The sequence below is a fragment of the Mustela nigripes genome, chromosome 14 (genome assembly GCF_022355385.1).
Source record: "Mustela nigripes isolate SB6536 chromosome 14, MUSNIG.SB6536, whole genome shotgun sequence".
Lineage (NCBI taxonomy): Eukaryota > Metazoa > Chordata > Mammalia > Carnivora > Mustelidae > Mustela > Mustela nigripes.
This window is the reverse complement of record NC_081570.1, coordinates 20,189,377-20,211,681: the sequence shown is the minus strand read 5'-3', so window position 1 is coordinate 20,211,681 and position 22,305 is coordinate 20,189,377. Positions and strand designations below refer to the sequence as shown.

Here is a 22,305-nt window from a genome sequence, read left to right as displayed (position 1 = left end):
GTTCTAGGAAGAACGAACAGCATGTGAGAAGGCCCTGAGGCAAAAATTCAATGTTTTTCTGGGAACTAGGAAAAATTCCAGTGTAGCTGAGAAGAAAGATGGCCCAGGTGGGGCTGGAGAGGGAGACAGGGACAAGGCACACAAGGCCCAGGAGGCCATGACAAGGCACTTGAATTTTACTGTTTTTTATTATTATTGCATTTTTTAAAATTTTTATTTATTTATTTGGCAGAGAGAGAGATCACAAGTAGGCAGAGAGGCAGGCAGAGAGGGGGGGGGAAGCAAGCTCCCCGCTGACCAGAGAGCCATATGCGGAGCTCCATCCCAGGACCTTGAGATCATGACCTGGGCTGAATTCAGGCACTGGACCCACTGAGCCACCCAGGCGCCCCTTATTATTGTATTTTATTTTATGTTTATTTATTCCAAGCAAACTGGGAGGTAAGCCATTAGAGAATTTTGAGTGAGGAACTGACATGGTCCAATTTGTATTTCAAAAGCCACTTGTTTGGCTCAGTCTTCCTTTGGCTCAGGTCATGATCTCAGGGTCTTGGGATCAAGTCCCAAGTCGGGCTCCCTGCATGCTTTCTCTTAAATAAATAAATAAATAAATAAAATCTTTTTAAAAAATTATAAATAATTTTCTTCTTCCATTCATTTGCTTATTCAGTCACTGATTCTTGAATTTTTTCATTCATTCTTTACCTCTTACCTTCAATTATTTATCTTTTCATTGGGCTTTCATTTGTTCATCCGTTAGTTCCTTTGTTCCTTGATTGATTCATGCATTCCTACACCCAGAGACCGCATGCTACTCTGTGTCATGCTACTCTGGGTGCTAGGAGCATTGATAAGAACCAGTCAGTCCTTGCCCTCAAGGAAAACCCTGGAAGCAGGGGTCACCGTGTAGAAGGTGCTGAGTACTCCACCTGGTATAGGGGTGACAGTCAGGAAAGACCTCTTGAGAAACCAGAACTTGAAGGATGACAGAGAGAGCCTGGTAAATTGGGGGATCCCTTAGGGACAGGGATTAGTCTCATTAATCTCTGTGTCCCCTAAGCCTGGCACCTGGCAGACAATGATAAATATTTGTTTGTTTGTTAATTGACATGTGGACCAATAGCGAGTTAGGGAGTGTTTGCTGATGGCTTCGATGCTGCTCAGCTAACATGGAAGCACCATTCCCAAGTCCCTGCACCTTTACGTTGTACCCGGCATCTTCCTCCCCATCTCTCCTTCCATTTTCCTAAGGGAAGAGCATTCTTATCTACATCCCACAGTCACATCGGGACATACCTGAGCGTGCATGCACACACACGCTCACATACACACACACATCCCTGCTCATACATAGAAACACAGGTGCCTGCAAAATATGTCCCAGTCAGTTGTTGATTACAAAATTGCAGTCATCGATTTCATTGCCTACAATCACACACACACACACACACACACACACATCTGTGCTCACACACCCTCCCTGCCTTCCCCTCATATCGCAATACACATACTTCACCAAACAGCCCTCCCACACACACATCTCCTCCTCCCCAGAGGAGGAGGGATTCTCCTGGTCCTTGGTTTAAAGGTGAGGAAGGAACGGTGATGGGAGGTGAGATTGAACCCCAGGTATGTGGGGGGTGGTGATCAGGGATCCCTCCTAGTCACATAGGCTGGGAACTGTGCTAGAGGATGACACTCAGTTTCTCTAAATCTTGGGTGTGGCTGGAGGGGGAGGTTGACAGTCTTCCCCTTCCTCAGTGTGGCCTGAGGGCCGATTCCTCTGAAAAGCAGTCTCCTGAGAGAAGGATCCCCCGCTGCTCCCCACCTTCCTACAGTCCTGTGCCCCCACTTGTCCTGCTCCTGAGGGAGGCGAGGCAAGGTGATCCGATCCGCAGTGGCTCTGGCGACAGCGATCTGAAGTCAACGGGCCGGAGAACTTGGGTAAGACCTGCCCGCATCTGGTCCTCAGTTTTCCCAGTTGTGAAAATGGGGTGGGGTGGGCTTCAGTAATAGAGAAAAGTTCCTTCTTAATCTGAAATCGAATCAGTCTAAAACAGCAGGTGCTTCTGAGGCTGAGGAACCTGCCCCTCTTGGAAGGGGGCCTTTAGAAAGGCTGTGCTGGGGCCTTCGGTCTGCGGGGAGGAGCTGGGGTGCAGGGAGAGGGCTGGGAGAGCCCAACCCCCTCCCCCCATCACCCGGGGGAAGGCTGGCAGTGGGGGCGGGCGGGCCTGGGATCTGAGGGCCCCTCCCCGCCTGGGGCAGCCGGCTTGGGGCTGGGGCGTGACTGCGAGTCCTCCCCGCCGCCGCCGTCGCCGCCGCAGGGCTTCAATAAGAGAAGTCCGAGGCGGCTTCCTCCTCCCGGCCCAGAGCGGGCGGCGGTCAGAGGCCGGCAGCTCCTCAGTTACCCCCACCCCGTCCCCCACAACGTCTGCACTCGCAGCTGCTGGGAACACGGCCGGCTTGCCTGGGGTCCGTCCGAGGCGGCCTCCCCGGGGACCAGGTAGGCGGCCGTCAGGTGGGGCTGGACCGGCCGCGCGGTGCTCCGCCTCCTGCCCGCGGGCGCCTCGGTGGGACGGCTGGGGGGGGGGGGGCGGGGAGGAAGGCTGAACTGGAGGAGGAGGGACCTCATCCCCGAAAAGGACCTCAGGAGGGAAACTGAGGAAACCTGGAGAAGGAGACGGATAAAATCGGGGGGGGGGGGGCTGAAGGAATATGAGGAAAGTAGATTAAAGAGACCCCCTAAAAAGGTCTGGTAGGGGAAACGGTAGGCAAACGGAGGGAACCTGTAGAGTGAAATTAATAGAATTTGGGAAGGGGTCTGAGACAGGGGAGAGGGACTAAGGAGATCCTCCCAAGGGGATTGGGGAATAAATTGAGGGGACCTTGAAAGTGAGGCGCCGGGGAGAAGCTGAGCGTTCTGGAAGAGGGGAACTAGGTGTGTGTGTTGGGGGGGGGTGTGCTGGGAGACCAGGTGAGGGCGTTTGCTGGAGGAGGTCAAGGAGAACCATTTCTGGAGGATGCAGAATGTGGGGCACGATTCCGGGAGTCCGAGAAGTCCCCCCCTATCCCAAATCAGCAGAAGTCGAGGGTGAAGACCGTAGCCTGGTGGGGCGCGGAGGCTGCCAAGATTGCAGTCCCCCACACCCTCCCGCGCCAGCACTGGTGGGCGGGTCCCGGATGGCGAGGGGACTCCTCCAAGGCGCTAGAGGCGTGGGTCCCGGCTTCCTGGGGAAGTCCCCGCCCTCAGCAGGGATGGGCCTCTCTGGGTGCCCCCTTCCCGCCTCCAGGGGCGGTCTCGGTCCAACGTTCCCCAAGGGATCCGGGAATTGCTGGCAGCCCCGACGGAAATCCTGCTTTTGACCGCAGTTGCCCGGAGAGGCTGTCTCCGTAGCAACCAGAGGGTGCAGAGACAGAGCCCCGCTTCGCTGCTGTTCGACGCGTTGCCTATGCAGCCCCCTTGGTACCCCTCCGCCCGCATTTTGGATCCTCAGTCAGGGGCAGGTTTCTGCGCAGAGGAGTAAGGCAGTGAAGCTCAGTGTTCAGGCATCCTGGGGCGAGGATCTGCAGTCGCAGGGGCTTAGCCAGACCGGGCCCTTGATTGCTGTGTGATTTTAGACAAGTTATAGGGCTTCTCTGGGCCTCATTTTCCTCAATTGAATTATGGGGGAAATCACCTTTGTCCCTACTTAGGTCCCATCACCCGCTCTCTCCCCGAATCCCCAGAATCAGGTGCTTTAGAAAGCGGTTTTTGCAGAGTGTCCTGGAGGGGTTAAGAGTTATTCCTGACCTAGGCGGGATGCTTTCCTTCACCTTCTCATGGAGGGGTTACAGAAAGCCTGTCAGGGCCTCCAGGACCAGCACACAAGTGACATCTAGTAAATAAATGTTTGTGGATCTGTTGAAGTCCCATACTGGGGAAGTCAGCAGGTTTGAGGTCTGTCCCCAACCCTTATGGTACCATCCCCAGTGATCCCTGAGTCTTTTGGTATCCTTGCATCTGTGATGTAATGGGAGAGCAGGGCTCTGTTCTCACTTCACGGATAGGAAGAGCGAGGTTCAGCAGTCAAGGACTGATTGGGGCCAGAAGCAGGGATTCGGAATCCAGAGCATCTTGTCCCTGATGTGATGAAAGAAGTAGCCAGAGCTGAGACCTGTGTTCCCTCCTCATCCCTGCTAGACCCTTGTAGCCTTGTGGATAGGGGACCGCTGACTGATGAATTGTGGGAGATGTGGAGTTCATGGGCGGCACGAACCCAGTCGGCCTGAAGCTGTGAGTGGGCGGTCAGAGTGTGAGTATGATTTGGGTTTTGAGTGAATGAGCACAGCCTGTGAATGTATATGTGGGTGCTTGGGTGTTCTCTAGCCACCTGGAGCTACTGTGGCCAAAGGAAGTGGCTAGACCTTGGGAGGCTGGGTAGAGGGACCCCAGAGCAGGGGAAGGAGAAGCCAGGTCCCTTTCTGCACCAAGCAGACCTCAAGTGGAGAAAATTCAGCTGACACCTTCGGGATCACATGGGGGATAGAGCTAGGGCCCCTCTCTCACATGCCCCCACCACACCGGGCCCACCAAGTGGTAGAGTCAGAGTCAGGGGTATGTCTTCTTAGGCCTTGGGTGTTAGGGGTGAGGTGTTGTAAGGTCTCCAGAGAGAATGGCGGCGTGAGATAGTTAGAGGCTCAATGAGAGATGAGGCTTCTGTGAAAGGGTTGGGGGTTAGTAAGAGACACTGGAGTTCAGGGAGGGGCGGAGGGCCTCTATGGGTGAGCGATGGAAGCCTCATAGAGGGGATGGGGCATAGCCAGGCTGAGACTTGTGCCCTGCCCCTGGCCACCCTGGAGCCCTGAAGAGTAGCCGGAACTCTTGCAGGACGGTGGTTTCCTGCTGCTGCCCAAAGTCCCAGTTCCCTCTTTCTTGAAATCCCCCAGGTGACTGAACCAGCTCAGCCCTCCCACCTCACCCTGGGAACCCCCCCCCCCCCCCCCCGTCGCCCCCCTCCCTGGCCCTGCTGCTCCCCCTCCCTGGGCCTTGGAGGAGCCTTCCTCAAGATAAAGGAGTGGAAGTGAAAGTTTGCTGAGCACCAGCTATGTGCCTGGTACTTTCACATTTGATGCTCAGAAGCAGCCCCCTGAGGTGGAGATTTATATTCCTATTTGCTAGGCAAAGAAAGTACAGCTCAGTGATGTGAACCGACTTCCCCAATGTCTCCAACTAGTTGTCAGGCCATGGAGAATTAAGCTTAAATCTGTCTCCAGGTCCCACAGATACTTGGCAGGGGTTAGGGGGGAACAGGACGTCCTGTGTCTACATTAAAGCCCTGATGCGGCTTCGGGAAGCAGGGACCTCAAGAAAGGGTGGGTGGGCCTGGGGCTCTATGTTCTGGAGCAGGGCTAGGTCTGAAGCAGGCTCCCTGCCGAGTGGCCAGCTGCCATATGGCAGGGGAGGTACGTTCCCTTGGCCATGGGCTGGAAATATGACGTAAACTCGTCGGGGACAGCGTGACCTCCTGCGCAGGCTCTGAAGAACACAGCCACGGTGTGAACTGAATTCTGGACCTGAATTAATGGGCCTGGCTTTGAATCCCCTGTGGGGCTGTCTGACTTTGAGCAAGTCACCTTCCCCTCTACACACCAGAGGGAGGCGAACTGATAAATGGTTGGGGGGGGGTGCGCATTCTAGCTTTGCTGCTTATGGTTTTCAGACTCACTTGGCCACTGCACACGGGGCCAGAGGCATGTCTCTTCAAGCCTTCCCCACAACAGAAGGTACAGATGCAAAAACTGAGGCTTGGAGAGCTGATAGCCTTCATGCAGGGTTCCAGGCTAATAATGTAATATAAAGAACAGGGATGCCCGGCTGGCTCAGTCAGTAGAGCACTTGATCCAGGAGTCATGAGTTCAAGTCCTACGTGGGGCAGAGAGCTTACTTAAAAAAGAAAAAAAAAAAAGTGGGCGCCTGAGTGGGTTAAAAAAAAAAAAAAGTAAAAGAATAGGGCTGGGAAGGGACACACAGATAGAGATGTTGAAGGCAGGAGCACCCTGGTCCAGGGGTGGACCTCAGCTCAAATACCTGCAACCTGATTTTGATACAGATGAGGCTCTGGAAACTAATTCCCATCAACCAGGTGTTTGAGAGGCATAAACAGACCCAAGTCCCTACAGTGACCAGAATGCTCATGGCTTCGCCTCTGTGGGCTGCATTGAGGACTGAGAGTAGGTAGCATAGGGCCTGGCACGTTGTAGGTGCCCTTGAAGGGACACACATTATTGCTTCTACTAGGGCTACATAATAGAACTGTGCTTAGAATGGCTTGGTGTTGCATTTTTGCCTCCCCTTACTTGCTGTGTGATCTTGGGGAAGTTACTTAACATCTCTGCGACTCAGTTTGCTTATCTGCGACTCAGTTTGCTTAAGTGTAGTTATGAAAGCTCCTTCCTAGGGTTATTAATGAGATCATATGTGAGAATTGCTTGGCACAATGCCAGGCACTGGGTAAGTATTTAATAAATTAGAAATTTTTAGACCAATAGTTATTGCCACCCAGACTTCTAGGAAGTCAAATGACTCTCGGCAGAGTTGGTGGCACCGCTTAGGATCCGAGGTGGGCGAGGAGGGAGAGTGCTGGGGGCTGTCTGTCTGCTGATGCCTGAGCACAGAGAACCCAGCCTGCTTCTTCTGCCTTCTCTCCTCTGCCTTTGACTCTTTGGTTCCCCAAGTTTCTCTTAATTTCTACCTTTCTCTTTTTCGGTCCGTGTCTCTCTGTTGTCTTTCTATTTCTCGTTTCTGTCTCTGTTTGTCTCTTTCTTTTTATTCCTTCCTGGCAGTGAGCTGCTGGAGCCTGCGAGCCCGGGCTCTGGGGAGCTGATTGCATGAACCTTTCCGCAGCCCTGCGCTCAAGAAGTCACCTCGGTTACTTGAAATCAGCCATGGTGGGAATATTTATACAACAGAAATCAGCAAATGCTACAAGTCAGGGCCTTTTTTTCCTTTGAGAGTCAGTATGCCAGCACACCATACTGTGTTTTTCTTTTCTCTCTGTATCTCTCAGTCTCTGTCTCTCTCTCTGTGTCTTCTCTTTCTCCGTTTCTCCCATCTCTTTCTTTCCTCTGACAAACCAGGTGAGTGTGGTCACATCCAGCATGCCCCCCCACCAATGTCTTGGACCATGCAGATGCCAGATCCTGTGCCCCACTCCCTCACCCCACACCCCCCAATCCCGTTAGCATACCGGTACCCAGAGAGCCATGCCTAGCCCCGAACTTCAGTCCCCAGCAGGCCGAGGAGTACCACGTCCCGAGAGCTGGTCCCCACTGCCTGTTCCTCACACTGTCTACCCTATCAGGGCTCTACCTCAGCCCACAGAGACCTCTACCTCCTTCTCAGAGGCTCACAATTTGTACACAGCCCCCCCCTCACCGACACCCTAAACCCATTCCAGGCATGCAGCATGTGGGACTCCTGTTAGACTGACTTAAAAATGGGGGTGGGGAGGGGCGCCTGACTGGCTCTGTCAGTGGAGCATGTGACTCTTGATCTCTGGGTTGTGAGTTCGAGCCCCACATTGAGCCTACAGCCTACTTAAAAAAAGAATTAAAAAAATAAAAATGTTGTGGTGATATTTATCTGGGTGTTTTTGGAAGTGGCAACCTTGTATCTATGTGGGGACCCAAGAGGTTGTACTCTGTAATCCGTGTCTCTTTTCGGAGGTGCTCTGTATGGGTCTATGACTTGGGAGAGGACTCTGTATATCTCTGTGTGTCCCTCTAGGGGTTCTGTGCCTCTGTGCATGCTGGCAGGAATGGCTGTCATTATCTGTTTCTGTGACCAGGCGATGGAGAGAAGTGGCTCAGGTTCTGGAGCCAAATGTTAGGATTCATCATGTGTGCGACCTCAGGCTGGTCTCTCAAGCTCGCCATGCCTCAGTTGCCTTATCAATAATAGTCATACGTCAGAGTGTCGTTATGAGAATAAAATGCAATAACGTATGTCAAGTGTTTAGTGCTGTGGTCAGCCCCTCATGAGAGCTATAAATCCTGTCTGTGCTGTTCTCGCAGAAACGCGTGTGCAATGTGTGCATGTGCACCTATGCGTATGAGTGGGTGAGGGCCGGGGGTGTCTGTGAGGGGGATGTGGCTATCCTCGAAGATGTCCGGGTATAAAGGAGCTCAGTGTCTCTGTGAGGTGCGTCCAAGAACGTGTCAGGAAGGCTGTGTGGATCTGGGTGTAGGCCCAGGGAGCCATTTGCAATGGGTTGGTGCCTTCCTGTGAGAAGACCTCATTCTCACCCTGTAACCTTTGTTTTCTTCTTACACCCATCTGTCCCCTCAGCGCCTGAAATCCCTTCCTTCCTGGGCCCTGGATGCCCCCATCTTCACTTATATCCTCTCTCTGGCCCTGACCAGCCCTCAGTGTCCTGGGGCCTTTCAGACACAGTGGCTGCACCCCAGGGGAGGGGTTCTGAGGTGAAGATCTCAGCAATGGCTTAGTGAACACAGGCTATTTTAGTTCTCACCACAGCAGCCCTCACAGTTCGCCAGCTGGGTGTCACTCCCCTACACACACCGGAGAACAGTTACAGTGAAGAGTGAAAGGGGCTGGCGGGTGGAGAGGAAAGATTAGGACACCGATGTGACAGAGTCATTGGCGAGGCGGCTGGATCCGGTAGAGCTAGGAAGGCTTCCTGGAAGAGGTGAGCGAGCATATGCAGTAGGAGGAGCAGGACACAGAGAGAAGGGGAGGAGGATGTCCATAAGGGAACTGGACTTGGGGGTCAGGAAAGGCAAGGAGGGGGCACTTGTCACAAGGGTCCTCAGCCCCTCTGGGGGAAGTCAGGGTTCACTGGGTTGGCCCCGCCCTACTACTCTCCATTTCTCTCACAGCTTAAGAAACCCTCTCCCCGGCAGTTCCTCTCTGAGTGTTGCAATGACAGAGTTTCTGGTGGGGCGTGGGGAGCCCTTGCTCAATGACCTGCCTGTCCTGTGGCTCAGAGGATGTAGCTTTTGGGAAAGTCTCGGCTCATGTAGGGGGGCTCCCCAAGGAATCCTGGTGGCTCTGGCTTCTGACCTGGGCCTTTCCCTAATGTGGGGATAGGAGTGAGCTGTGGAGGTAGGTGTCCACCTTCACCTTGCCACCAGGTGTGACCCTGGCACCGTTGGGGATCACGGAGCCCAGGGTGGGAGCAGAGGTGGCCTGCAGTGACGGGGTGGGTGCCTGGGAGGGAGCCGAGCATGGTGTGATAGAAATCCAACGAAAGCGGTGGGTCTGACACAAACAGTTAAGTATCTGAGGAGGCGTCTGTCACCCTGAGAGGTAGCCTGTGTGCCTGCACATGCGTGCGCGTGTGTATTTGTGCGTCAGAGCTTGGCCTCACATGAGAGTTCAGTTGTGTTAGTGTGTTGGTGTTGTTGGTGAGCACACTCACTCAAGTGTCCACTGTGGGTGTTGGTGTGTGACTCTGTGCTGGTGTGTGTGCGTGTTGGTGAGCTGGTGTGTCAGGTGGCTATGAGTGTGAGAGGGTTGGTGTGGGTGGTGTGTCACGTGTGAGGGTGGATGTGTAAGTTTGCCAGGGGCGGTGGGAAGGAAAGCGGAGGCAGAAGTCATGCTGGGACAGAGCCCAGGCCTGGCTTCCTGAAGAGGGCAGAAGCTGGCAGCTGTTTTGCAGGAGCCTTGGCAGAGCCTTCCCCTTCCATGTCCTTCTCTCTCGCCCTCAGGTCTCTGGCCCCTCCCGAGGACCATGCCGCAGCCCTGCTGACCCTGCAGTAGGGGCCTGAGGGTGAGTGGGGAGGGAAAAACTGAGGGCTTTGGAAAAGGGGTCAGGAAAAGGGGTGGGGTGGCCTTCCTGAGCCCCACAACTCATCCCAGCCCCCTCCTCCTCCAAGAGCCCTGTTGCTAGGTAACAGATGGGGGAGCCACAAAGAGGCAGCTTGAGAGGCCAGAGGCTGGACCCACAACAGGAAATGGCCTTGATCCCCCTCTGCAGGGAATCTCCAGGTGCAGACACACAGAGCTCACACACACTCACACACAAACCTGTCTCGAGACCTGGACACACACATCACAGAGACATTCACACATACTCCCATACACAGACCTGCATACACACACACACATACACACACACAGAGGCACATACTCTCCCACACAGGGCTATGCACGTTGTCATACACATGGACACAGAGGCACCTACTCACACAGACCACCTGAAAGACACACATGCATACAGAGGAACACACATACGCGCTTGCACAGAAACAGCATATGCACGTACACACTCAGAAGACATGAACACACACAGAGCCTTCACATGCCCAGAGACATGCACCCACACCCATATACTCACATAGACACACAAACATTCACAAGAGACTGCACACGCATAGACATATCCACGGGGAGCTCACAAATACTTAGAGACACACAAAGAGACAAGCATATCCAAGCACCCTGAAGAAGTCACAAAAACACGATGTACTGAAGCAAGAGGAGGCAAAAATCGATCGATAAACACAGCAGCAGCCCAAAGCGCACTAAGGGTATACAGTCTGTCTGCAAACCTATGACAACAGCTGGGACGTAGACCCAAAGGTAGCCTTACCTCACCTTTACCCTTCACCAGGGCAGACCCCAGAGGGGAAACTGCACGCCCATGTGAGTGTGCGTGTGCACGCGTGCATGTGTGTGTACACAGGCAGGGGGCTTATCTGGCAGGGGCCCCAGAGTGAGGCATACCCCATTCTATAGCAGGGCACCTGGAATGGGCTGTGTGTTCTGCAAGAAGTTGGAGCCAGGGCTCAAGGAGGATGTTGGCCTGGAAAGTGACTTCAGGGGCAGTGGGGCCGCGGACCGCTATGGCCCTGACCCGACTCAGGCCCGGACCGTGTCCTCCTTTGCCCATATCCCCAACTACAACTTCTCCACTCAGTCCACCAGCCCCGCCTTTCTCGATGGGAGCACCATCAGGGGCATCTCAGGTGAGTCTAGTGGGCTGGAGGCAAGCTCTATCTGGCCCCTGGAGGAACCTGGGGGAAAGGGAGGCATCATTAGGACCCTCGAGTATGATGTGGGAGACACTGCCCTGCTTTCAGAGCACGGTCTGAGGAAGAAAGTACAGCCCTAAATCGGAAATCCCAGTCTGAGGGGAAGACAGCTCTGTTCCCATCTGAGAGAGGGCCCCTGATAACAGGCCCAAGCAGGGAGTCTTGGTGGGGAAGAGGAGGAATGGGTGATAGGAGCTCCCCAGGGTGGGAGGGATGGTCTGGAAAGCATGTGTCCTGAATCCATGGGAGGCCAAGCTGTGAAGCTCAAATCAGAAATCCACTGGACTCCAAAGGCTTTTGGGGACCAGGCGCTGCAGCCATGGGGAGGCACAGAGCCTGGTTGGGGAACGGGACTCTGGGGGGTGCAGGCCCCTTGGAGCCCGCATCCCATGCCCTACTCTGCTGAATAGCCCTGACTCTACAGGGACTGGGGTGACCCTATTCGTCGCCCTGTATGACTATGAGGCCCGGACAGAGGATGACCTCCCCTTCACCAAGGGTGAGAAGTTCCACATCCTGAACAACACGTAAGTAACCAGGCCACCTGGCTCAGGATGTGGCCGGGGCTGGGAGCAGGACCCAGAGAGGAATCCTGCCTGATCCCTCAGAAAGCAGCCTAGTTGGGGACACAGATATATGACAAGAACAACTCTGAGTAATCACTATGTAGGAGGAGCATGAGGACATATGGGCCTAGAAGGAACACTAATATGGTCTTGAGGCTAATGATCAAGGCAGGCTTCCTGAAGGAGGTGATTTCTAAGGGGAGACTAGAAAAATGAATAGGTGTCGAAGGAAGAGGCGAGAAAAGAGGAAGAGAGAATGAGAGAACACGAGAATAAATGATAACTTCTAGAAACCACCAAGTGGTTTGATCTTGGTGGATCATAAAGTATGATGTGTAGAATTGACAGAGCAGAAACTACAGAGGGAGGGGAAACAGATTCTATAGAGCTTTTAAAGCCATATTGAAGAATTTGGATTTTATCCAAAAGGAAATATATTGTCCTTGGGGGTAGGGGAGGATTTCAGCGGGGAAGTGATGGAGTTACCTGTCCACTGCCCACTCAAACCCCAGCCCAGCTAAGGAGCCAAAGACAAAAGCCAGAAGGCCCACACATCTCCAGACATGTTGCTTCTGCAGGGAAAAGTCTCCTGAGGTAGTTTCAGTGGCTGAGAGCAGAACAGACAAGAGCCTGGGGCAGCGGGGGGGAAGGGGGGTTGTCCAAGGTGAGGGGCTGGCAGGGCTAGTCTTCTCCTGAGCCTTCGCGTGCCCCTGCCAGGCTCCAGGGTGCTCCAGGGTGCTGGGCTGCCACTGATGCCCTGTGTCCTGTGTCTGCAGTGAGGGTGACTGGTGGGAAGCTCGTTCTCTCAGCTCCGGACAAACTGGCTATATTCCCAGCAACTACGTGGCCCCTGTGGATTCCATCCAGGCTGAAGAGTGAGTAGGGGGTAGGAGGTGGCTATCCCTATGGACAGGATGGGAACCTGGCATCCAAAGACACCCCTGGGTCACAGCCCCACTCTGAGCCTATCTTCTTACCTATATTTCTGTGAGGTCATTGTGAGAATAAGGGAAGAGAATAATGACGTTTATGAGAGTAAATAATATTTATGTACCATGTTCTATGTTCCCGGCACTATTCAAAGGGCTTTCTGTGTATTAGCAGAGTGAGGAACTAATATTATCCTGCTTTATGAATGAAGCAAGTGAGGCACAGAGATATTAAATATTCTTCCTGAGTTCACATGGCTAGTAGGTTGGTGGAGTTTGTATTTGAACCCAGATAGTCTGAGGGCACTTGCTAAGCATTATACATATTGACTGTCAGTGATAACAACAGCATACGAGCTTTAAAAAACTGTAAAACCCTAAACAAACACAAGGGGATATTACTTAGAATTAACTCTGTTAAAGGGGCACCTGGGTGGCATCCGACTTTATTTTTAAGGTTTTATTCATTTATTTGAGAGAGAGAGAGCATGAGAGGAGAGAGGTCAGGGGAGCAGCAGACTCCCCGCTGAGCAGAGAGCCTGATGATCGTGGGACTCCAGGATCATGACCCGAGCCAAAGGCCATCGCTCAACCAACTGAGCCACCCAGACACCCTTTTATTTATTTATTTTTTTAAAGATTCACTTATTTATTTTATTTTGTTTTGTCTTATTTATTTATTCATTTTTGAGAGGAAGGGAAACAGTCTCCCTGCTAAGCAGAGAACCCAATGCGGGGCTCGATCCCAGGACCCTGGGATCATGACCTGAGATGAAGGCAGAGGCTTAACCCACTGAGCCACCCAGGCGCCCCGCATTTATTTCTTTTAGAAAGAGAGAAAGAGAGCTAGAGCAGGAGGAGGGGCAGAAGGAGAGGGAGAGTGAGAGAACAAACTTCCTACTGAGCCCAGAGCCAGATCCCATGACCCCAAGACCACGACCCTAGCTGAAACCAAGAGTCAGCCACCCAACAGACTGAGTCACCCAGGGGCCCAGCATCTGACTCTTGATTTTGGCTCAGGTCATGATCTCAGGGTCCTGGGACAGAGCCCTGCATCTGGCTACAGCTGAGTGGAGTCTGCTTGTCTCTCTCCCTCTACCCCTCCCCCCACTCACACACCCGTGCATGCTCTCTCTTGCTTGCCATCTCTCGAATAAATAAATCAATCAAATCTTGGCGGGGGAAAGAATTAATCCTATTAATGAGACAGGAAATTATCATTCATAGTGTACCATTATAACCTAAGATATGACAACAGGGACTTTACGTACCTTTAGTCATTTAATTTTCCTAGTTGCAATATCGATATTATTGTTGTCCCATTTTACAGATGAGAAAACCAGGGCTCATAAAAACCTTTTTTTAAATCTGTGTGCATATATGTATACATGTATGGGAAAAGAAAAGATTGGAGAGACTGCAGAGTGGGAGACACCAGAACTTGGTGACTAATTTGCCATTGCGTTTGGGGAGTGGGAGGAAATCAAGGGTGACCCAAAGTCTTCCTGAGGAACTGAGTGGGCGATGGTGTCATTTGCTAAAGTGGGGAACGTATGAGCAGGTATAGGTGTCTGGGTTCTGGTGGGGGGACTTGTTGGGTTAAGGTTCGCAGAGAGTGACACCCTGGTAGAAGACTGCCAACAATAGAATTCGGCTGTGCTTTGTTTCTGTTTCTGTTTTTAAGATTTTATTTATTTATTTGACAGACAGGGATCACAAGTAGGCAGAGAGGCAGGCGGGGGGTGGGGGGGTGGGGGGAAGCAGGCTCCCCACTGAGTGGAGAACCTGATGTGGGGCTCAATCCCAGGACTCTGGGATCATGACCTGAGTTGAAAGCAGAGACTTTAACCCACTGAGCCACCCAAGCGCCTCTCAGCTGTGCTTTGTATGAGAGGTGCCGGACCCAGGCCAGGCTAGGCCGCTGAATTAGCCCAGAGGAAGGGGCATCTTTTCATAGTTGGCACTAAGGCTCTTTGTTTGCTATGGCTCTTGCAGAGGGAACCCCTGGGTATTCTTCAGAGCGGAGGTGACAAAGCTGCGTGGGAGGGTGAAGGATGGGGGGGGAGAGCGAGAGAGAGATTGGCCCTAGGACCCAACTTTGGAGAAAGCTGCCTTGAAGGAGAAGTTGCTGTTGAAAAATCAGGCCAAGCCAAGTCAGAACAGCCAAGAGGGTGGAGGAGAGGTTGCAGGAAACACGAAAGGGAGTGTCAGAGGCTGCCACTGGATTTGGCAATGGGGGTGACCTTGGTGAGAGATCTCTCGCTGTGAAGTGGGGGCGGGGGGCCAGACAGCAGAGCCTGGGGCGGGGGTGGGGGCTGGGGCGGGTAGGAGGTGAGGAAGTGGAGACCCAAGTGTGAAGTGCTTTTTCAAGAGAAGGGAAGGTGAGAGATAGAGCAGAATGTTGGTGGCAAGTTAGGGCTTAGGAAAGTTTTGGGTGGGGGAGGAAGAAATGGGTGTATATGTAGAGGTTGGTGGGATGGAAAGGCTGTGGGGGGTGGGGAAGGGATTGTTGGTAGGGGAGAGGTGTCCCTGAGCAGAGGGGAGTGGTTGGGGTCCTGAGCCCAAAGGCCTTTATCTGGGGAAAGTGGTAGGAGTCATGGGGGAGGGAAGGGGTGAAGATGCAGAAAGTGGGAGGTATTGGGTGTTCATGCTTGCATCCACAGCTTAGAGGCAGTGTCACGAAGCCCTGAGAGGCACTCCGTCCGTGCAGTGTCATGCCTAAGAGCCGTGTTGTGGTTAAGAGTGCAGGCCCTCGAGCAGACAGCTTGTGTTCCTATTCTGGCAACACAGTTTAAGAGCGTGTGGCCTTGGGCAAGTTGCTTAACCACTAGTAATCTCCATTTCCTCATCTGTCTAGTGGGGCTTAATAATAGGACCTTCCTCACAACGTTGTTGTCAGAACTAAATAAATAATGGGGCGCCTGGGTGGCTCAGTAGGTTAAGCATCTGCCTTCGGCTCAGGTCATGATCCTGGAGTCCTGGGATCGAGTTCTGCTTGGTGGGTTCCTGCTCAGAAGGGAGTCTGCTTCTCCTTCTCCCTCCACTGCTCCCTCTGCTTGTACTTCTCTCTCTGTCAAATAAATAAATAATCTTTTTTTTAAAAAAAAGAACTAAATGAATATAACATGTATTAAAGCAGCACATGACAGAAAATAAGTACTGCTATTATTAAGTTAATTATTAAGGAAGTAACTACTATCAAGGGTATTATGGGTCAGGCCTTTGAAAAAACTTGAGAGCGTGTCCCATTTACACAGTCCTTCAACAGTTCTTCCTTCCCCATCCTTCCTCGTCGCCTGGACACACCACTTGCCAGTTCCTTCCCTGTTCCCCAAACTGTGCCTAGTTCCTAGGTGTGGACTGGCTTATTTATTTATTTTAAAGATTTTATCTATTTGAGAAAGAGAGAGAGCATGAGGACATATGCGCATGCGCCCACGCAAGATGAGGAAGAGCAGGGAGGGGAAGAATGTACACATGCATGCATGGGGGGGTGTTGGAGGGAAGGAGGGGCAGAGAGAGAGGGAGAAGCAGACTCCTCAATGAGCAGGAAGCCCAACACATGGGACACATGGCCCTATCCCAGGACCCTCCAGATCATGACGTGAGTCAAAGGCAGACGCTTAACCTTAAGCCACTGATCCACCCAGGTGCCCCATACTGACCAATTTATAATCAAAGGACATCTGAGTCTGCTATGATACTTGTGGATCCCCTTCAATTCCCCTTGGGGTGCTTTCACAGTGGATTTAAGGCTACAGTTCAGTCCCGGAAGAATATCCGAGACAGAACAGGAATGCTTGCCACCTGAACTTGAAGTCTAGCCTTCAAAGAACATCCAAATTTCAGAGAGTGGAGGAAAAGCAGCAGTCAGAGCGAGGCAGGAACAGTCAGCAACAGGGGGAAAGAAGCAGCAAAGACTGTTGTCTGGAAGTCACAGGAGGAAAAGGTTTGGGGGTTGGGGGTGGATGTAGGAAGAAGGATCTAAGAGATTGCCTGAGTGGTGGGAAAAGAACTAGACTCGGCAGTAGAGAATTTCAGGTAGACCTCATCAACCAGTCCTGCAAGAAGGCCACTTCCCCTCTCTGAGCCTCAAGGTCCGCCTCTGCAAAGTTGAGCCCACAGGGGAGCAGTCGTGAGATGCGTTAAGGAACTGGTAGCACCCTGAGGAGGTCACTAGTGACTGGGGTCTTAGCAGTTTTAGTTGAAGAGAAACCCAGAGAGCAAAGAGGAGGAGCCTAACATTTACTGGTCACGTACTTGGAGCCCAGGATCCCACATTTCCTGTCTGTCTGCTTCTCCTGACCAGGATACGAATCAGGTATAGGAGCCCCGTTTAACCAGTGAGGAAATTGAATCTTGGCTAGTTAGGTGTTTTTCTGCAGGAGGCTGAGTTGGGGGTTGAACTGGGTGTCTCTGACTCTTGCTGGCCCTTCCCAACAGGTGGTACTTTGGAAAGATCGGGAGGAAGGATGCGGAGAGGCAGCTGCTCTCCCCCGGGAACCCCCGAGGGGCCTTTCTTATTCGTGAGAGTGAGACTACCAAAGGTGGGGGCCCGGGAAGGGGCAACTGGGAGGCCCAGTTGTTAGGGTGGGCTAGAAGCCGTGGTGAGGGGCTTGGGTCAGGGCCTAGGCCCAGAACGGGACTGGGGTGGAGGGCAGAGATAGACTGGGCCTGGGTTCCAGGGGGTGTGGCCATCCTACTGGGGCCTCTCAAGCTCCAAGATGGAGAGCAAGGAGGAAAGCCGACTTGAAGGCGACCCTTGCCCACAGGTGGCTACTCCCTGTCCATCCGGGATTGGGACCAGGCCAGAGGCGACCATGTGAAGCATTACAAAGTCCGCAAGCTGGATACGGGTGGCTACTACATCACCACACGGGCCCAGTTCGACTCCGTGCAGGAGCTGGTGCAGCACTACATTGGTGAGGGCTGGCTTCCCGGGCTGGTGTGTGCTTTGGGTCCCCGAGCCAACCCGCTGAGAATTAGGCCCAGAGAAGGAAAGGAGGCCCCAAAGCGGTAGTGGCTGGGGGCTGAACTGGAGCCCAAGTGTTTGGGTTCCCAGCCCAGGATCCTGCTCCGTAGGATTCCAGAGGAAACAGGTGTAAGGCTGTCCCCGGCCGAAGGGCGCCCCCTACTGTCTAGCTGAGCAGGGCGCCAAGTAGACCTGACTTGGAGGATGGGGTTTAGGGTTGAGAGGAAGCTGAGAATCGATGCCGATGCTGGGTTTCTGCTTCGGTTAGTTACAACAAAGGTGAGGTCCCTGGAAGGGTGAGGGCCTCATGTCCACACCTCGGTCCCGAATCCCCAACTCCACTTCTACCTGTCAGAATCCCACCCAGCTTCCTACCTCGTGTAGGAAGGAAACCAAACCCTGCAGGGATCATCTCTCCCTCTTGGGGCCACTTCCTTCCCTGGGCACCAACACAGTCACCTACTCAGTGGGTCAGGTGGCCTTCTGCCCCAGCCTGCAACCTCACCTGTGGCCTAGTTCCTCTCCACTGATTGGGAAAGGGGTGGTGGTGCCTGGGGTAGGATGAGGAATGTGTGGGGCGTCCTGGCCTGCCTGTGACCTTCAACACCCCCCCAACACCCCTGCTCCCAGAGGTAAACGACGGGCTATGCCACCTGCTCACAGTGGCCTGCACCACCATGAAGCCACAGACAATAGGCCTGGCCAAGGACGCTTGGGAGATCAGCCGCAGCTCCATCGCGCTCGAGCGCCGGCTGGGCACCGGCTGCTTCGGGGACGTGTGGCTGGGTACGGAGGTCCCGGGGGCAGGGCGAGGGCTTGGGACATCAGGGAGCCGGTGCTGACGAGCCGCGACCACATGGCAGGCATGTGGAACGGCAGCACGAAGGTGGCGGTGAAGACCCTGAAGCCGGGAACCATGTCCCCGAAGGCCTTCCTGGCGGAGGCGCAGATCATGAAGATGCTGAGGCACGACAAGCTGGTGCAGCTGTACGCCGTGGTGTCGGAGGAGCCCATCTACATCGTGACCGAATTCATGTGCCACGGTGAGGGGCGGGGTGAGGAGGCGGAGTCTGGGGGGCGGGACTTGGGGCGAAGTTCAGAAGGTTGTCGGGGGCGGGGGGGAGGGGAGGGACCTGAGGGGCTACCTGTGATGGGACCGGAGACTTTGAGCAAGAGTCGGAGAAAGAGGCCGGGATGAGTGAAATCAAGTGAGTCCTGGTAGTGGGGGGCGGGTCCAAGTTTAAATAAGGGGCTGGGGGCGGAGCCTCGGTCGTGGGGTGGTGGGTCTCCCCTGGTGGTGGGGCTTGGACAAATGAAGATCGAATCTGTGATGAGGAAAGATCTGGGGCGCAGTCTGAGTGGGGCGTGTCTAGGGGGACCGAGGAGGAGAAGAAACGAGCTGTAGACAGTCTGGGTGCCTATGGGAACGAGTCCTGAGCGAGATCTGTGGGGGGTTGAGGGAGCCGGCTGACTCCTGGTGGGGGCGGGTCTAAGTGAGAGGGCGGGGGACAGGGGGCGGGGCAAATCTGTGAGATACTATCTAGGTGGGGCGGAGCCAAGGGAGGGAAGGCGGGCCTGGAGCTGAGGGTGGTCTTGCTGATATTTCTTTTTTTCTTTTTCTTTTTTCTCTTGCTGATATCTCTGAGTTCCTTTCCTCAGGTAGCTTGCTGGAGTTCCTTAAGGACCGGGAAGGCCAGGATTTGACACTGCCCCAGTTGGTGGACATGGCAGCCCAGGTAAACTGGGACAGCAACCTTTATTTCAGACTGCTCTCCTATTAACCTCCACAAATCCGTGTGCCCTCAAACACCTGCCCTACCCCGGGAAGTACATCCAGCCCTATCCACTGAATCATCTGTGCGACTGGAGGCAGGGCACTGCCCGTCTCTGAGTCTCAGTCTCCTCATCTGGAAAGTGGGGTTTTCAGGTGATCTCTCACACAAGCCATGGTGTTTCTGTTCCCATTTCTCCATAACTTGCCCCTCCACCCCCGCTAGGTGGCTGAGGGCATGGCCTACATGGAACGCATGAACTACATCCACCGTGACCTGAGGGCAGCCAACATCCTTGTTGGGGAACGGCTGGTGTGCAAGATTGCTGACTTCGGGCTGGCCCGTCTCATTGAAGATGATGAGTACAACCCCCAGCAAGGTGGCGTGCCTCACCTCACCTTCCAAGAGCTCCCTGGCACACTAAGGGGCTGTCATGGGGCCCCCCATATTCAGGAACCATTCCCTCCGCTCCCAGAACATCTGGGATTCTCCCATCCTGATGTAGTAGAAGAGGCAACTCTAAGTTTGAATCTCTGCTCCTCTACTTACTAGCCAAGTGGCCTTGGGCAAGTCACCTGACCTTTGTGAGCTGTTTTTTTCTCATAATTAAAATGAAAATATTCAGAGAAAAGGAAGTCAACAGATATTTATCAAGCACCTAGTATACGCCAGGCACTACCGTAATTCTCAAGGGAAAGACAGTGGAGTGTAATGGTGTGAACTCTGTAGCCAGAATGTCTGGGAGTGAATGTGAACACTTCAAAGCTATGTGATCTGGGCAAGTCACTTAACTAGTCAGTGCTTCCTTTTCCAGATCTGTACAGTGAGGATAATAATAGTATCTACCTCGCAGGGGTTTTGTTTTTTTATGAGGTTAAATGAGTTAATGCCTGTAAATCACTTTAAAACAGTGCCTGGCAGGGGCACCTTGCTGGCTCGGTTGGAAGAGCATGCAACTCTTGATTTCAGGGTCGTGAGTTTTGAAAGTTTATTTATTTCAGTAATCTCTACAGCCCACATGGGGCTCAAACTCACAACACCAAGATCAAAAGTTACAAACTCTTCTGATGGAGCCAGCCAGGCACCCCACCATGCCATTCTCTTAATCCAGCAGTTCCAGGGACCTCCTCAATGACTCCCCCTTCTCTCCCAATCTCTCCAGGGGCCAAGTTCCCCATCAAGTGGACAGCCCCGGAGGCTGCTCTCTTTGGTAGATTCACCATCAAGTCAGATGTGTGGTCCTTTGGGATCCTGCTCACTGAACTCATCAGCAAGGGCCGAGTACCCTACCCAGGTTTGCTGGGGTGGGGAGGTGGAGAAGAGTGGGCGGTCATGGGGACAGTTTCCTCTTGGTTGCCTCTTTGGAAGGGGCTAGGCCCCCTGATTGACAGAGCCTCTCCCTCCAGGCATGAATAACCGGGAAGTGTTGGAACAGGTGGAGCATGGCTACCACATGCCGTGCCCACCAGGCTGCCCAGCATCCCTGTACGAAGTCATGGAGCAGACCTGGCGTCTGGACCCAGAGGAGAGGCCCACCTTCGAGTACCTGCAGTCCTTCCTTGAGGACTACTTCACCTCCACAGAACCCCAGTACCAGCCTGGGGATCAGACATAGCCTGTTTGGGCATTCACCACTTTTCTGGGGTGCCCACCAATCCCTTCCAGTCCCCAGGGCTCTGGTCCCAAAGCCCCCAGGCTTAGAACCCTATAGGATCCTAGCATGTCAGAACAAGCAGGTTGCTCTGACATCACCTAGGGCACCCCACTCTTTTTAAAGATGGGGCCATTTCAGGCTTAGAGATCATCCCTGACTCTGGCCCCAAGCACTATTTCTCCCCTTCCCACGTAGGCTCCTACCTCTAGACTCTCTCCCCACCTCTCCCCCAAAAGAAATGCTCAGACTTTGTCTAGTTATTTATAAAATTGTATATCCTTTCCATCACTCACCTCCTATCCCTGCTTTTTTACCGTATCATCCCACCCTGAGTTCACTTCCTAGTCAGTTCTCTTGCATCTGTAAGTTGCAAAGACAGGGAAGGTTTTTGCTGGATCCCTTTCTTGCTGGGTGGACGCTGTGGTCTGGGCCTGGGGTCCAAGCCCAGGGTGAGGGAGAGGCTTGCTGAGGACCCACCGCCTCTCTGAATCACGTGTGTGTTTATTGCTTTTTGTAAATAAGAAAAGTGACGATATGAATCCTTGAGCCATGAAAATCCCTTCTGTTAGAGGGAACGGTGGCCAGAGGAAGATGAGTGTGATTGCTCTGGCTGCTGGGAGGAGGGGGAGGTGAAAGCGTGCCCTAATGCCTACTGAACACAGGGAACTCACAGTGTGTTTGGGGGTACCCGGAAGTCCTGAGGCTTGTCCCCATGTGAGTTTAGGACAGGTTGAGAGATGGATGCAGAAGATAGGCAACTGGAGCTCCAAATGTCCCCTTCGTTACTGAAGTGGCTTTCAGACTGTGTGCCGTGGGTTTGTTAATTCCCTACTTGATTTCAGCAGATATATCCTTCATCACTGGCACAAGAGCAGAATCTATTAGGCCTCTCTTTACAAGGGCAGTGGAGAAGACCACAGTGGACTCTCTGCAGCTCCCCAAGAAAAGGACAGAAGGGCGGGGCAGGGAGAGAGGTCTGAGAGCTAGTCTAGCTCATTGGATTTCACTCCAGTCAACTCTGACCCCTAGAGGGTTTTGGAGGGGATTGAAGGTTGGGTCACAGGACTGGGGGCTCCTATTGGCATGTAGTGAGACAGGGATTGGGGGTATTAAACAACTCGCCAGGCACCTGAGCAATGAAGAATTGTCCCATGTCCTTCCTGCTGCTGTGAGAGACTCTGGCCACTGATGTGCCTCCAGATGGAAACAAAAGGAACAGGAATAAGGGTTCCCACCTGTCCCATCAGGAGGTCATGGACTGCTGACTTCTGAAGGGAATGGACGGGGTTAGGGGTAGGGAAGAGTCTGGGAGCTAGGAGTCACTGCTGCAACTGGCAGACAATTACTAAGCATTAACTCTGGGAAGGTCCCTTTGCTA

The 22,305-nt window shown here is 53.3% G+C and overlaps 1 protein-coding gene across 7 annotated transcripts; it reads left to right on the top strand.

The window, feature by feature from the left end:
- Nucleotides 1–1,793: 1,793 nt before the first annotated feature.
- FGR (FGR proto-oncogene, Src family tyrosine kinase) lies at nucleotides 1,794–21,466 on the top strand. Of its 7 annotated transcripts, none has more exons than XM_059376833.1 (13): nucleotides 1,794–1,944; nucleotides 9,709–9,770; nucleotides 10,742–10,968; nucleotides 11,459–11,561; nucleotides 12,377–12,475; nucleotides 16,973–17,076; nucleotides 17,302–17,451; nucleotides 18,132–18,287; nucleotides 18,365–18,544; nucleotides 19,161–19,237; nucleotides 19,499–19,652; nucleotides 20,436–20,567; nucleotides 20,680–21,466. In XM_059376833.1, exons 3-13 carry the CDS (start codon nucleotides 10,752–10,754, stop codon nucleotides 20,886–20,888), a joined length of 1,581 nt encoding a protein of 526 aa, XP_059232816.1. In that variant the 5' UTR covers nucleotides 1,794–1,944; nucleotides 9,709–9,770; nucleotides 10,742–10,751; the 3' UTR covers nucleotides 20,889–21,466. The 7 variants fall into 7 exon arrangements, with proteins under 7 accessions (XP_059232816.1, XP_059232813.1, XP_059232814.1 ...); XM_059376830.1 differs by having other exon boundaries at nucleotides 10,739–10,968; XM_059376831.1 differs by lacking the exon at nucleotides 1,794–1,944 and adding an exon at nucleotides 2,228–2,503.
- Nucleotides 21,467–22,305: the final 839 nt, after the last annotated feature.

What these genes read in the sequence shown, in the direction of transcription:
- FGR (XM_059376833.1), top strand. Translation starts at nt 10,752, where the DNA reads ATGGGCTGTGTGTTCTGCAAGAAGTTGGAGCCAGGGCTCAAGGAGGAT. An exon ending in TGAGAGTGAGACTACCAAAG is followed by an intron (nt 17,077 to 17,301) that starts GTGGGGGCCCGG and finishes CCTTGCCCACAG; the next exon opens with GTGGCTACTCCCTGTCCATC. An exon ending in GGGCCGAGTACCCTACCCAG is followed by an intron (nt 20,568 to 20,679) that starts GTTTGCTGGGGT and finishes CTCTCCCTCCAG; the next exon opens with GCATGAATAACCGGGAAGTG.